General features: G+C 48.7%; 1 protein-coding gene across 2 annotated transcripts; it reads left to right on the top strand.

Moving 5' to 3' along the window:
• Window positions 1–1,123: 1,123 nt before the first annotated feature.
• On the top strand, window positions 1,124–15,166 carry PDCD6 (programmed cell death 6). Of its 2 annotated transcripts, none has more exons than XM_084279984.1 (6): window positions 1,124–1,243; window positions 4,259–4,320; window positions 7,561–7,605; window positions 8,737–8,889; window positions 9,531–9,640; window positions 14,619–15,166. In XM_084279984.1, exons 1-6 carry the CDS (start codon window positions 1,158–1,160, stop codon window positions 14,715–14,717), a joined length of 555 nt encoding a protein of 184 aa, XP_084136110.1. In that variant the 5' UTR covers window positions 1,124–1,157; the 3' UTR covers window positions 14,718–15,166. The 2 variants fall into 2 exon arrangements, with proteins under 2 accessions (XP_084136110.1, XP_084136109.1); XM_084279983.1 differs by having other exon boundaries at window positions 8,737–8,895.
• The last annotated feature ends 253 nt before the right edge of the window (window positions 15,167–15,419 follow it).

The following is a 15,419-nucleotide window of genomic DNA, read 5'->3' as shown; positions in this document are numbered from 1 at the left end:
GCTAAGAATTTGGCTAAGAATTTGGCTAAGAATTTGGCTAAGAATTTGGCTAAGAATTTGGCTAAGAATTTGGCTAAGAATTTGGCTAAGAATTTGGCTAAGAATTTGGCTAAGAATTTGGCTAAGAATTTGGCTAAGAATTTGGCTAAGAATTTGGCTAAGAATTTGGCTAAGAATTTGGCTAAGAATTTGGCTAAGAATTTGGCTAAGAATTTGGCTAAGAATTTGGCTAAGAATTTGGCTAAGAATTTGGCTAAGAATTTGGCTAAGAATTTGGCTAAGAATTTGGCTAAGAATTTGGCTAAGAATTTGGCTAAGAATTTGGCTAAGAATTTGGCTAAGAATTTGGCTAAGAATTTGGCTAAGAATTTGGCTAAGAATTTGGCTAAGAATTCCTGGGGTGATACTGATTAAAACTGAAGTACAAGCTGAATTAATCCTTTATTTCTCTCTGTACCCCTTCTTCCCCTGCAGCAGCAACCCCGTGTCTCTTGGATGTTAAACTTGGGCTGTTTCCCCACTGTGCCAAAGCGCTGCCCCGGAGCACGGATCCCCTGCCAGCCGGGGAACGGTCGCAGGGGCGGCTCCTGCCCCCGGCAACACCCTCACGGCGGCTGAGGCTGGTGTGGCGGAGCGCGGGTCCCCACAGCCCGCCCCGCTGAAGCCGGAGCCCCAGCCGCCGGGCCGCCGCAGCGGCCGCGGTGCGCTCTGGGGGGGTGGGGGCTGCTTCGTCGGCTTCTGCCCGGCGTCCCGGCAGCCGCTGCCCCGCCCTCCCTCCGGCGTCCCCAGGGGTTCCCGAAGCCGAGCAGTGCCGGTGCCGGAGTCCGCAGAATTCCCCTCGGGACCTCCCGAAGGCGGGATGCCAGGGGGCAGGACAGGGATCACCACCCCCAGCGCCGGCCAGCGCGGGGGGAAAGCCGCGCTACGTCCGGGCCGGGCCCAGGGCCACCAGCCCAACCCTGCGCCGGCCGCCACCGCTCCGCAGCCGTCGCCGTGGCAACGAGCGGGCGGCGCAGCGGCTCTTGTCGGGATTCCCCGGGGCGGGGCCCGTGCGCCTGCCCGGTTCATCGACGTCACGGCCCTCGTTGCGTCAGGCGGTCCGTGCCGGAAGAGCGGAGAGGACGGCTCGAACTGCCCGGCGGCTCCGCGGAGGGGCCATGGCGGCGGGGTATCAGTACAGGCCCAACGGTGGCGCCGGCGCCGCGCTGCCCGACCCTACCTTCCTGTGGAACGTCTTCCAGAGGTGAGGCGGCCGCGCCCCCGCCCCACCCCGGGGGTCCTGGCGGGGCGATCCGCGCCGCCCGCAGCCGCGGGGAGCGGGCTGTATGGTGGGGGGGGGGCTTCCCCTTCCCCCCCTCCCTCCCCGCGGGGCCGGGCCGAGCCTGGCCTTGCCCGGCGCCCTGATGCGGCCGGCGCGACGTTCGGTTGTGGCCGGGCCGCGCTGTGGAGTCGTGCTGGGAGGGCGAGCCGGGCCCACGGGCGGCAGCACCGTGAGGGAGCGGGGCCTTGGGAGGTGCCCGGAAACGGTCAGCCGGCTGCCACGGTGAGCGAGTCACCGGCCTTGGGCACCCAGCGCGGGACGTGGCTGCCTCGGGCTTGGGGGGGCCTTGCGAGGCGGCTGGGCGGCCTTGCGGAGCGGCTGGGCGGCCCGGCGGTGTCCCCGGAGGAGGAGCCTGCGGGGGGAGCTTTAGGAAAGGCTTGGGGAGCAGTCGGTGTGGCTGTGTCCAAGGGTGAGGAAGGAGGATTAATGGACGCGAGGAGGTAACCTTGAAAACGCTGAAGTATTTTTTGACCTGAGAATCCAGGAAGGGTTGTTAAGCCGGGAGGGTACGTGCAGCAGCAGGGGAAGGAATCTGATAAATGTTTAATGGGAGCCTTGATGATAAATACCGTTTTGAATGTGCCTGGAGCGTGTTTTGTAAAAAAAAGGAAGCACCCTGTCGAGACAGCGATAGTTGTGAAGCTAAAGGGGTTCTGCACGTCTGTGTCGCATTGAGGAAACTGGGGAGGTTCCTCCATTGGGTCCGTCTTTATGGGAGGTGTGTCACAGGATATATCTCGACTCCAGTGAGCAAGAAGCAGCTAAGGAACACACAAACAGTGATACGTTGCTAAAACTAGATAGTATTTACTTAATAACTCAGGAATGTGGAAGCTTACCTGCCTAGCCTTCTGTCAGAGCACTTTGTCTGAGAGCTTGGAGGAGATGTGCAGGAATCACAGTATCACAGAATCAGAGGGGTTGGAAGGGACCTCAAGAGATCATCGGGTCCAACCCCCCTGCCAAAGCAGCTCCCTAGGACATATCACTCAGATAGGCGTCCAGACGGGTCTTGAATATCTCCAGAGAAGGAGACTCCACAACCCCCCTGGGCAGCCTGTGCCAGGGCTCTGTCACCTTCACTGGGAAAAAGTTCTTCAGCATGTTGGTGCGGAACTTCCTGTGCTCCAACTTGCAGCCATTGCCCCTTGTCCTGTCCCCACAGACCACTGGCTGCCATGTGAGTCTTGGGGTGTGGATTTGGTATGGACATAATGCTAGAACTAGGGTGGTTAGTTTCCAGAGTCTCTCGATGTACAGAAGTATCAAAAGCCTTTCAAGAAACCCAGGGTGCATAGAATGAAAGGGAGAGGCCTTTGGTAGTTAAATAACTGCCTAAAAAGAAGAGTGGGGTCACCTGCCACACTGACAGATGAAGCTGTTCTGGGATCTTTATTCAGTGTGTTCAGGAGCACCTTGTGGTCATAGAATCATAAAACATGTAAGGTTGGAAGGGACCTTTAAAGGTCATCTAGTCCAACCCCCCTGCAGTAAGCAGGGACATCTTCACTAGAGCAGGTCACTCAGAGCCCTGTCCAGCCTGACGTTGAATATCTCCAGGGATGGAGCCTCCACTGTGTCTCTGGGCAACCTGTTCCAGTGATCCACCACCCTCATATTGAAGAACTTTTTGCTAATGTCCATCTTAAATCTCCCCTTTTCTAGTTTAAAACCATCACCCTTCATCCTATTGCTCCAGGCCCCCGTGAACAGTTCTTCCCCAGCTTTCTTACAGGTACCTTTTAGGTGCTGGAAGGCTGCTATAAGGTCCCCCAGGATGAAGAAGCCCAACTCTCCTAGGAGAGGTGCTCCAGCCCTTTGATCATTTTTGTGGCCCTCCTCTGGACAAGCTCCCAACAGGTCCATGTCCCTCTTGTGCTGAGGGCTCCAAAGCTGGACACAGTACTCCAGGTGAGGTCTCACCAAAGCAAAGTAGAGGGGAAAAATCAGCTCTCTCGAATCCCAGTCGTATCACCCTGTCATGGTCAGATGTAATCCAGAGTAGATACCTGCTGTCCATCAGGAAGACCTGCTTTAACTCTGCATCATTTTATATGCTGTTACATACAGTTTATGCTTGCAATTTGAATATTACGTGTGGTTTATGTCATTTCTGAGATGGGGAAGGAATCTAGTAGCAGGAACTGAGAAGGTTTAGAAGAGACACTAAGGGCTAAAGGGAAAAAACAGCTTCTGCAGAGGGATCAGCTGAGCAGGACTCTGCCTTGGAACGGTAGTAGCCGAGGGGATTGTCAGTGTCCAGGGGATACAACAGAGGGAAGTCACTGCTGCTTTCAGGCAGCCTTCTCCAGAAGGCACAATCCTGCTTTATTTGGGCAGAAATCACTTCGTTCATTAATCTTGGGGTAGCACTTCACTCTCCAAGTGGCCAGACTGTAGGCTCAGTGGAAGCTGGCACCTGCCTGTGCTTTTTCACTTTTTGAACCCCTGAGGCAAGGGGTCAGGGCCCTGCACTTGGAGTCCTTGCAGGTTCCTTCAGTACTTGGCACCGGTGACATCAGCATCTCCCTCTCCATTGCCAACATCTTGCTGAGTGGCGCTGGGTGCCAAACAGCTCCGTGTTGTGGCATCCGGCGTTCTGTGGATTCAACCAGCGCGGCGCGCTCGGCTCTTCCTGTAAACACAACCATGTAGGTCCTAACGCTGGGTTGTGTGGGCTGTACCCAGGGTCTCTCATTGCCAGGGTGTGTTTGTGCATCTGGCTTCACTCCTAAGTCAGTCTTGCAGCTGTGTCAGGCTCCAGCATGTCCCATCAGTCTGAATGAATCTGCAGCGATGGTCACTCCATTAAGGTGGTGACTTTTCAGGAAAAGCTCGGTCTTACCTGGTGAGTAACAACCAGAGTGTTGAAGACTTCTGTAATTTCAGCCCTCTAAAAGCTTATGGCTCCTTGTTTGTCGGCTTGTGTTTCCCCAGGGTTGATAAAGACAGGAGCGGGATAATATCCGACAATGAGCTCCAGCAGGCGTTGTCCAATGGTAAGTCTGGAAGCCAGCAGCGAGGTGGGTGGTTGTACACCTGGTGCTCCCTGTCCCGTGAGACAGCTCACTTGATGCCACCATTCTTTGATGCTATTTAACCTACAGCAAAAGGCTGAAGGGAAGGAAAAAGTGAAAAATCCTCCTGATGATCAAATCATTTATTGAATGATGTATTATTGGGGTTTTTTTTCCTGTTCTTGGGGTTTTCTGATTTCAAGGGAACTCTGCTGGGTTGGGTCCATGTTAGTCACAGTGCATTATAAATCGAGTCCCTGTTGTAAGCATTACTGACTTGTATTCTGGGGAATGAAGGCACACACATCCCTTTATTTTTTTCCATCTCTGCTTCCTGGAAAACATAAGTAGTGATAGATACAGTCCTCCCTCATCACGACGCAACCTCTGCTTTTTAACCAGGGTCAGTGTGTAACCCGGACTAAGGCCAGATGTTTACAACCAGCCTGCACATAAAAGCTTTTCGTTGCAGGAATTGAAGATGGTAATTTGAATTTAATTTTTTTTTTCCCAAATGAAGCATGTTTGTTGTTGGGTTTTTTTTTTCCTAACCAAGTAGAAAGATGCACTCTAGAGCTATACTAAAACTTTATAGTAACTTGTCAGTTCCCTGTCACAGCCCTTAAAGAGTAACTGGTCAAATAACGCATGCAAGCAAAATAAAAAATGAAACTTTTTTTCCAGTAGCCTATTTTTTCCAGTAGCCTATTTTTACTTTCCTCTGGTGACTTAGGGTGGGTAGGGTTTTACTCTGTGGTGTTTATTTTCCCTCTCAGAAATGTGACAAAGTGCATACTGAAGCTATTTGTGCAGTTTGTGCACTTTTGAATCCATAGCACGGTCCCCTTCTCCAGAGGTTTAATTCCTTCATCCTTGCTGTGCTTTGTGACCGTGAAGGGCTTAAACCACCATTGTGAGCTGTAGCCCAGCCAGCCTGAAAGGCTCCTTTTTGGCAGTAATCACCTGGCCTGAAATAAATGTGGGCTCTATTTAGTAAAATTGTGGTCTTGGAATTAAACTGGATTTACAAAAAATGGTTGTTTAATAATGTATCTGATAAATTAAAAGCAGTATATTGCAGCTGCTGATCCATAACAAAAATACTATTTTGAATAACAGCTTCAGCAAAAGCTAAGGTAAAATGATTGAGTCATTGTTTTTAAGATTACTGTCTCTAACAATGTGGGAACCTGGCTTTACCTGCTGTTTTAAACTTAATATATTTTAAATATCCTCTCATCTGATTGAATTTGAGGGTGGTAACATAAGGGTAACAGGCAGTGATGACTGTCTGAACTCTTTAATTACAGTGCAGATTAGCAGTTTCAGTGCTTTGGAAGAATCCCCACCAAGTGAATTCACTGATAGACAAAACACTTATGGAATTAGAAGATTCCTTCATTCCAGCAGGTTCTAGACCCTGTGCACCAAAGTCACTAACGATTCCCTGTATCTTCAACATGTGTCCTGTACTGGATGGTTGTGTGTAGCTGTCCTGTAACCTAATGTGGGCTCAAAGGCTGCTCTGTGTTTATTTCTGAAACACTGAAAACAAGTCTGCATAGTGCTCCTTAGAACTTGCAGTTCAATGTGGTTTTGACATTCAGCTTTTCAACATTCCAGGTTTATACAAAAAGCAGTGTCCTTACCTGGGAGGGACTGATCCTCTCTTCATGTAGTTGTTTGCACAATAAAATCCCACACTTCCTTCTTTGTGGGGTTTGCGTTCCCTTCCCCCCCATCCCCCCCCCCATTTTCCTGTGCTACCATGTGAAGTTAACAGTGAGGTCAGGGGAGGGGAACAGTCTTTTACTGGTCCCTGAGTGGGCTGAAATGAGCACAGGCCTTCAGCACTGGGGTTGCTCGGGTTTCACATCAAGTGTTTCTGGGAGACTCTTGAAAATTTCAGCATGGAGTAAGTTAAGTTCCAATCCCTGTTTTCCCTCTTCCCTCCCTTGTGTTCAGTTAAATGCTGGCACCCCATTAATAATTCTATTACTTTTTATTTTGTCAGGAGACATACAGCTCTTAAGGTACTGATGTTCTCTGCCTAAAATACTGCTTAAGCTTTTTCAGAGCCATTTTTACTCTCTTTCTCTGCTTACGTTTCTCTTCGTGTGCGAGTAGTAACACGGCCTGCCTATGGCCTAGAGTCACTGCCGCACCTCTGGGCTTAACTCTGCTTCAGTTCCCCTTCTGTGGGAGAAGTTCAGCACCACATACACTACTGCAGCTTGGTCTGGCAAAGCAGCCATGCCTTCACTAAGCCTGCCTGATACCAGCACAGCCTTCCTCTTAGGTCTTTGTGGTCAGCTAACTGCATTGTCCCAGCTGCCTCTGCAGCACCGCTGGTTTTCCTGTTTCCTCTGTGGTCCCTGAGCTCGTCCACAGTTAATTTAATACGTGCTGCTTGGTCTTCCTTGTTCCCTCACAGGCTCTGGAGAACTGATGGTGAAATTCCAGATGTGATGCTCAGGATTTCTCTTAGTTGAAAGCTTAATGCTTCTGAGCACTCTGGAAAAATTCTTCCAAAGTGCCCAGCCTCTAAATACTCCCAAGAAGTACAAAGCTGCTCTTCAGACCATTCCTGCTCAGGCCCATTTAAGCAGCAACATTCCCTGGTCTGAAAATACTAATTTAAACTAACACTTCAGTGATTTGGCAGTAGAGGTGGGAGCCATACTAATCCCAACTCTGAATTGCACTGTGTGGTTATGCTGTGTTAGAAACCTTTGCTTTTCATGTGTCAGAAACTAAACGCCTGTAGTCATCCACCTGTAAAACAGGAAATAAGCAGATGGGGTTTTACAGAGGGATAAATATGGGGCCTTTTGTGCGTTAGAAAACTCTTCTGCTCCCATCAGTAGAAAAAAATGGGGCTTCAGTTTTGATCTCGCCTCTTATCCAATACCCCCTGACTACTCAGGGTGGAAAAAAACCCCACCCTTCTTTGTTCTTCCAGCGTTTTAGGTTTGGGTTTTGGGGGGTTTTTTGGTGCAGCCTGGGAAATGTTGGTTTCCACACCCATAAAGTGTTGGTCTGAAGTCATCCCTGAATAGTCAAGAACATAATTCCTTCAAAGCAGCCTTGTTTTATAATATGCTGGTTCCATGTCATCTAGCTCTGAATTCACTGTCTAAGTCCTTACCTGGTTGTTGGTTGGTTGGTTGCATTTAAAATGCTACCTAGTGCTGAGGAACTAAGTCATTCTTTCCATTCCAGGCACGTGGACTCCATTTAATCCAGCAACAGTCAGGTCAATTCTTGGTGAGTTGCGTGATGCGGGCTGATAAAGATGCTGTTTTGTGATCTGCTGGGGTGACTGAGCACGCTGCCAACTGCTGCACTGCCTCAGCAGAAATAAGCATGCACAGATGTTGGCACACATGTACAGTGAGAGGCATGCAGGATGTGTTTCTGCTGTAGCAACACGTGACTGTTTAAAGGACGTCTGAACGAACCTGCAGCGTTGGGAAGCTGGTCTCTCATTGTTCGGTGGTGTGTTTCAGCTTGGCTTTACTTGGGGTTTTCTGTTGGTGGTTGCTTGTTTTCCTGCAGGCAGCCCAGCAGTAGGAAGTTAAATCTTTTCCCTTTTGAATAATACAGGAACATCCTTTGTGTGCACATGTCTACTTACCAAAGTTGCCTGAGCAAATGTTACTGTATGACTGAAGGGACAGTAAATGTCATTCACGTGTGGGGAAGCTCCCAGCTTCAGTAGTCTGCAGAGTTACTACACAGAACGTCTTCGGAACTACTTTTTCCTGTCTTGCGTGTTAATCCTCTTCTCTGCCCCAAAAAGAGCAAGCAGAAGCTGTACAATGTTTGAATTCTTTAGCCTTAAAATAATTGCCATAATAAGATAATGGTGGCAGAACAGAAGCATAAGGATTTAAGGACAAAAAATTCTTTCCTACCATACAGTTCATAAATCCAAGGACTCCATTTTTAGCCTGTTACTAAGAAGTACTCAGCAGCAGTCACTGTGCGAGATGCTGTTTGTGTAAAGGCAACAGTGTCAGTTAGCCAGACGCAAAGGAGTATCCCAGAGCTTCTGGCAGTCGGTAGGTGGTGTGGGGTTTTCATGAGTCCCTGGAAAAGAACTGCCCTAAATCCTTTCAAACTGGAAATGAAAACCCAGGACAAAATTCTGTGGTTCATTCTGGTCCTCTTTTACCCTGCTTCATCTTGACTGCTGGCAGTGGGTGACTGCTTTTTTGGGGCAGAGCTTTCCAAAATATCACTTGTATTTTTGCAATTTCCTTTGTCTTCAGTAACTTCCGCAAAGCGCGCCCGCCTGCTTCTTAAAACACTAGCAGAGCTCTCTTCAGAGTAGTACGATTCATGTGTTGTTTACACGTGGTTTGTTTGTTGTTTGGTTGTTCTATTTACTTTCAGGCATGTTTGACAGAGAGAACAAAGGTGGTGTGAACTTCAATGAATTCACAGGAGTCTGGAAGTACATCTCGGACTGGCAGAACGTCTTCCGAACGTACGACAGAGACAATTCTGGGATGATTGACAAGAACGAGCTAAAGCAAGCACTAACAGGTTTTGGTAATTCATTTGTAATTTTTACGACTGGGTTATGTCATCAGGAGAGCTCCTTACTGTCAGGGCTGAGCTGCTCTGACAGATGGGACTGAGAGTGAGGCAGGTAAGATGCAATTACCTGTTTAGGTGTAAGGTACCCTTGAAAGATCTCTGCTCCACAAGCACTTCTGTCCGTTTCCATTAACGGAAAAAATGAAGCTGGATATGTCAGCACACGTGTGGAATGATTCCCATCTCCCCTTAGCCACTCTGAGTGTGCTACCCCTAACTGAGGTACCTACAAAGGTACTTGATGCAGCTCTACGCTGCTTAAAGCAGGGCCAGCTCTCTATGCTACAGGAGCATTCTGATGGCAAAAGGAGCTTCCATTCAGGTAACTCCCCTCACAAAACACTGAGCTGGAGCTCTACACCGCTCTCCCAACCAGCTAGTCACTTTAATCAGTAATTGTGTTAACTGGCTGTAATTACTAGCAAGCACGGGTTTTACTGCATGCCTCTTAATTTAACAGATATTTGAAGAGAAAAAAAAAAAATCCCTCTTGTAACTGCTTACTGGGTTTGTTATAAAACAGCCTTGTTCTTTTCAAAGAATGGCTGCAGTAACTGCACCTTCTTAAAGCCTTTCTCTTTTCCAAGGTTACCGACTGTCTGATCAGTTCTACGATATCCTTATTCGGAAATTTGACAGACAAGGAAGAGGACAGGTTGCTTTCGATGACTTTATTCAGTGCTGTGTTGTTTTACAGGTAAGAAAGGAGATGAGCTTTAATTTCAATTGGGAGAAAAACAATCTCAAAGCATTTTCAATGTAGCTTTAATATTGGACCTAGAACTTGGTTATAAACCCATCATTCGAATGAAGTATACAGGAGGTGCTGGAAACACTTTAATTTACTGTCCTTCACCCGTTAGCCGTTCACATCACACATAAATTTGATAGATTTTTTGACCCATGATAATATTTAATGGGTAAAAAAATGTACTTTAAAAGGAATGTGCTTTAAAATGAAAACACTTAACAATAATTCCATTAGTTTCACACACAAACTTCCTCCAGATCTTGGGTGTGTTAAAACTGGACTGTGTCATGGCCCACCGTGCCCATAATTCTTCTATCAGAATTGTGAGTTTTCTGTATCTCAGTTTAAGGCTCTGACTAAAAGGAATTTCACACAGCAGCTGAATTATTCAGTCTTTCATCACCACTGTTCCTGCAGGGGCAAACAAACCCCTTTCAGTAGCAGGAATGCACGTGGTTTATATCGAGACAGAGAGAGAACTGTAAATTTACAGGTGTGTTACTTTGTTGAGAAATCAGTTGCCAGATGATTCCTCACCTCAGTGCTTAAGGTTTCTCTAGGTGTCTTCGACTTCTCTGAAACACACATAAGACTGAGGAAAAGTTGGGAAACTGTAGCTGAGTTTTAGTATCGCAGAGTCACAGAATTATCAAGGTTGGAAAAGACCTAAAAGATCATCCAGTCCAACCATTCACCCATTACTACTAGCTCCCACTAAACCATGTCCCTCAATACAACATCCAGTCTTTCCTTGAACACCCCCAGGGTCGGTGACTCCACCACCTCCCTGGGCAGTGCATTCCAGTGCCTGACTACCCTTTCCGAGAAGCAGTGCTTCCTAATATCCAGCCTGAATCTCCCCTGGCGCAGCTTGATACCATTCCCTCTAGTTCTGTCGCTGTCTACACGGGAGAAGAGGCCGACCCCCAGCTCACTACAACCTCCCTTCAGGAAGTTATAGAGAGCTATAAGGTCTCCCCTGAGCCTCCTCTTCTCCAGGCTGAACAATACCAGCTCCCTCAGCCGCTCCTCGTAAGGCCTGTGTTCCAGATCCCTCACCAGCTTAGCAGCCCTCCTCTGAACACGTTCCAGGGCCTCAATGTCTTTCCTGTAGTGAGGGGCCCAAAACTGAACACAGTACTCGAGATGCGGCCTCACAAGTGCTGAGTACAGGGGGACAATTACCTCCCTGTTCCTACTAGTAACACTATTTTTGATGCAAGCCAGGATGCCGTTGGCCTTCTTGGCCACCCGCGCACACTGTCGGCTCATGTTCAGCCGTGCATCAATCAGTACCCCCAGGTCCATTTCCTCCACACAGTCCTCCAGCCACTCCACCCCAAGCCTATAGCGCTGCCTGGGGTTGTTGTGGCCAAAGTGCAGGACTCGGCATTTGCTCTTGTTGAACCTCATGCCATTGGCTTCAGCCCAGCTCTCCAGCCTGTCCAGATCTCTCTGTAGGGCCTCGCTACCCCCAGGCAGATCCACACTCCCAGCCAATTTAGTGTCATCTGCAACCTTACTGAGGGTGCACTCAATGCCCTCATCTAGGTCATCAATAAAGATATTGAAGAGGACAGGCCCCAGCACCGACCCCTGGGGAACACCACTCGTGACCGGTCGCCAGCTGGATTTAACTCCATTTACTACCACTCTCTGAGCCCGGCCCTCCAGCCAGCTCCTTACCCAGCCGAGGGTGTACCCATCCAAGCCACGGGCTGCCAGCTTCTGCAGGAGATTACTGTGGGAGACAGTGTCAAAGGCTTTGCTGAAGTCTAGGTAGACCACATCAACAGCCTTTCCCTCATCCAGCAGATGGGTCACTAGATCATAGAAGGAGATCAGGTTGGTCAAACAGGACCTGCCCTTCATGAACCCATGCTGGCTAGGCCTGATCCCCCGGCCATCCCGCACATGCCACATGATCTCCCTCAAGACTATCTGTTCCATAACCTTCCCTGGAACCGAGGTCAGGCTAACAGGCCTGTAGTTCCCCGGATCCTCCTTACAACCTTTCTTGTAAATGGGAGTCACATTGGCGAGCCTCCAGTCTTCTGGGAGCTCACCAGTCAACAAGGAGAGCTGATAGATAATGGAAAGCGGCTCGGCTACCACCTCTGCCAGTTCCCTCAGCACTCTTGGGTGGATCTCATCCGGCCCCATGGACTTGTGGCAGTCCAGTTGGAGTAGGAAGTCTCTGACCGTTTCTTCCAGAATCACAGGGGAGTTAGCATGCTCCCCAGCCGAGACTACCAGGTCAGAGAGAGGAGTACCCTGAGCATAACTGGTCTGACCTTTAAAGACAGACGTAAAGAAGGTATTCAGAACCTCCGCCTTTTCCTTATCCTCAGTGATCACATTCCCAGCCTCATCCAGTAAAGAGTGGATATTCTCCTTTGTCCTCCTCTTACTGTTAATGTACTTATAATGAGTTTGTTATTCCTTTTCACCCCAGCGGCCAGGTTAAATTCAAGCTGGGCTTTTGCCTTTTATATTTCACCTCTACACATCCTGACGACTTCCTTGAATTCATTCTCAGTTGCCCGTCCCTCCTTCCACAGGCGGTAGATTCTCTTTTTCTCCCGGAGCCTCAAGAATAACTCCCTATTCATCCACGCCGGTCTTCTTCCCCGCCGGCTCATTTTGCGGCTCAGGGGGACCGCCTGCTCCTGCGCCCTTAAGACTTCCTTCTTGAAGAGCAACCAGCTCTCTTGTACCCCTTTGTTCGCTAAGACTAAATGCCAAGGGACTCCCCCTACCAGTCTCTTGAACAAATCAAAGTCCGCCCTCCGGAAGTCCAAGGTAGCAGTTTTACTATTCCCCCTCCAAGCTCCACCATGAATTGAGAAATGTATCATTTCATGGTCACTCTGTCCAAGGCAGCCCCCAACCTTCACATCTCCTACCAGACCTTCCCTGTTCACGAACAGCAGGTCTAGCGGGGCAGTTCCTCTTGTGGGCTCTCTGACCAGCTGCATCAGGAAGGCATCCTCTATGCACTCCAAAAACCTCCTAGACTGCTTCTTCTGTGCCGTGCTATACTCCCAGCATATGTCAGGGAAGTTGAAGTCCCCCATGAGGACAAGGGCTGATGACCATGCAGCTCGTGCCAGCTGCTTGTAGAACACCTCATCTGTCTCTTCATCCTGGTTTGGCGGTCTATAACAGACGCCCACCAGGATGTCTGCCTTGTCAGCCCTTCCTCTGATCTTTACCCATAGGGATTCAATGTTATCATCCCCAGTCACAATCTCAGTAGCAGGAAAGGATTCCCTAACGTATAGAGCCACACCACCACCCCTCCTTCCTTGCCTGTCTCTCCTGAAGAGTTTGTAGCCATCCATTGCAGCACTCCAGTCATGGGAGCAATCCCACCATGTTTCTGTTATGGCAACCAGGTCATAGTTTGCCTGCCGCACTATGGCTTCCAACTCTTCTTGCTTGTTGCCCATGCTGCATGTGTTAGTGTAGACACACCTCAGCTGAGCCCCTTGCCTCTCTCCTAATCCCAATACCACTTCCCCAGGCCGATCTCTAGCAGACCTGGCTTTATCCCCTTCCCCCTTCCTATCTAGTTTAAAGCCCTTTCTACAAGTCCTGCCAGCTCCTGGGCAAGTATCCGTTTCCCTTTCAGAGACAGGCAATTCCCATCAGCTGTCCTCAGGCCAGGTGCCGAGTAGACCGCCTCGTGATCAAAGAATCCGAAATTTTTGCGTTTGCACCAGCCTCTGAGCCATGCATTTATAAGATGGCCTTTTCTGCTTATCTCAGTGTTTGCCCCTGCCACCAAAGGAATACTGGTAAACACAACTTGTATGCCCGCTCCATCGACTAACTTCCTCAGCCTCCTAAAATCATCTTTTATAATCCTCAGGCTTCTGTCAGCAATCCCATCACTGCCAGTCTGAACTACCAATAAAGGGTAATAATCGGAGGGGCGGATAAGGCTGGGGAGTTTTCTAGAAATATCCCTGACCCGTGCCCCGGGAAGGCAGCACACCTCCCTATGGGTAGGGTCAGGCCGACATATTGGGCCCTCTGTTCCTCTCAGAAGAGAGTCGCCCAGAACTATCACCCTCCTTTCTTTCCTGGAGGAAGCAGTCTTCAAACGTGGAGCCGTCCGCCTTACCTTGGGCAAGCTTGGCGGCAGCGCTCCTATGTCATCATCACTCACGTCTCCCTCTGGTTTCAGGGCTTCATACCATAGGATAGGGAAAGGTTGCTGCTCTTACACTGGCCAGCAGTGCAACAGTATCTTAAAGGTATCCTCTGATATGCAACCTGGAGAGAAAGGAGTGCCCTGTAAAAGTAGTGTCTGCTATTTGCAGACAGCTGTTTGGCTCTTTTCCTTTATGTCTATAGCCAGAAGCCAGATGAAACTGTAATCGAAGCCAATTATACTGTGTTATCAACTTGAACTCTGGTAAAGAGAGCTGTGAAATGAACTGTTGTTCAGCTGGCATTAGTGAACCCATGCTGATGGCCACTTTGGTCTGCTGTCTGACTGTACTGCCCGGCCCCTCAGGGGTCTCATGGAGACAGCTCAGGTATCACTGACAGCCAAAGCATGTTTGGCAAGAAGGTGAGAAACAAACAAGGTACTTGCTGGATTTTTGTCTCCAGAAGACTCTCAAATGTCTCATGAGAAATGTGCAGTGTTTCCCCCTCCTTCAAAGCCAGGTAACAAGCTACCTGTCAGTAAAGGGAGCCTTCAGTACTGCAGCATAAGCTGGGTGTAAAATCAGATCTGCACACTGCCCAAGCCCGAGCCACGGCAAAGAGCTACCTCGAAGCGTGTGAGTTCTATGTAGGGGTTGAACGGAAGGTGGTCCTAAAGGTGTAGAAACCACTGTGGCAAAGGGAACACACAGCAGTCTGACCTCTCCTGATGTACAGGAACATACTTGTCTTTCCCCCGTTTCAGAGGCTGACGGATGTGTTCCGGCGTTACGATACTGACCAAGACGGCTGGATCCAGGTGTCCTATGAGCAATACCTGTCCATGGTCTTCAGCATCGTATGACACCCGTAACTAGGAACTGCACACTGGCATTACACAGACTGGAGTTGCCAAATCATCCTGTACTGAATAAGATTATTGATGTATTATCATGGATGTAACTTCACATTCTGAAATTTTGTATGTTGGGCATCACCTCCAGAATCAGTCCTTGAGTTGGGTTTTATTTTGTATGACTGTACGATATGGCCCTCGCTGCTTACTGTAGTGCAGAAAGCACAGAACCTAGATGTAACTGGTGCACTGTCAAACCTTCTTCCACATATCCTGCATGGGGACAAGTGACTCCTCTTTAGAAATGCCAAATTAAATAATGCTTGTTAGTTTATAAGGGAGTTGAAAGTCAGAAGTTGCACAACATGTCTTGCATGTGCCTTACTTTTATAAGAGTTTAATGTATTAATTTTTAATACAGAATTTAAAATTAAGTAAAAATGTTAGATCGACTATTACAGTTACTTTTGTACAGCTTTTTTTTTTTAAGGGGGTGGTGCTGTTATTTCTGTTTTCTGGGGTTCAGGGGTCCCTCCCACTTAACAGCGATGGCCTTTTTCCTTATCTTTTGATTTTTCTAGCTGCTGCTGCCTCCTTTCAGGGTATCCTTGCGCCATCTTCAACTAGATCTTTACTCCTCTGTCCAATGCCACATATCCCTCAATGAGGACCCTACAAAAATAAACTCTAATTACCCTGCCTGTATACTTC

The sequence above is a fragment of the Gallinula chloropus genome (genome assembly GCF_964237585.1).
Source record: "Gallinula chloropus genome assembly, chromosome: 2".
Taxonomy (NCBI): domain Eukaryota; kingdom Metazoa; phylum Chordata; class Aves; order Gruiformes; family Rallidae; genus Gallinula; species Gallinula chloropus.
The sequence above is the reverse complement of the archived record's forward strand: the minus strand, read 5'-3'. Positions and strand labels throughout refer to the sequence as shown.

Coding starts and splice junctions, on each gene's coding strand:
- PDCD6 (XM_084279983.1), top strand. CDS start 1,158: ATGGCGGCGGGGTATCAGTACAGGCCCAACGGTGGCGCCGGCGCCGCG. Junction 4,321..7,560: donor CCAGCAGGCGTTGTCCAATG/GTAAGTCTGGAA, acceptor TTTCCATTCCAG/GCACGTGGACTCCATTTAAT. Junction 7,606..8,736: donor AACAGTCAGGTCAATTCTTG/GTGAGTTGCGTG, acceptor ATTTACTTTCAG/GCATGTTTGACAGAGAGAAC.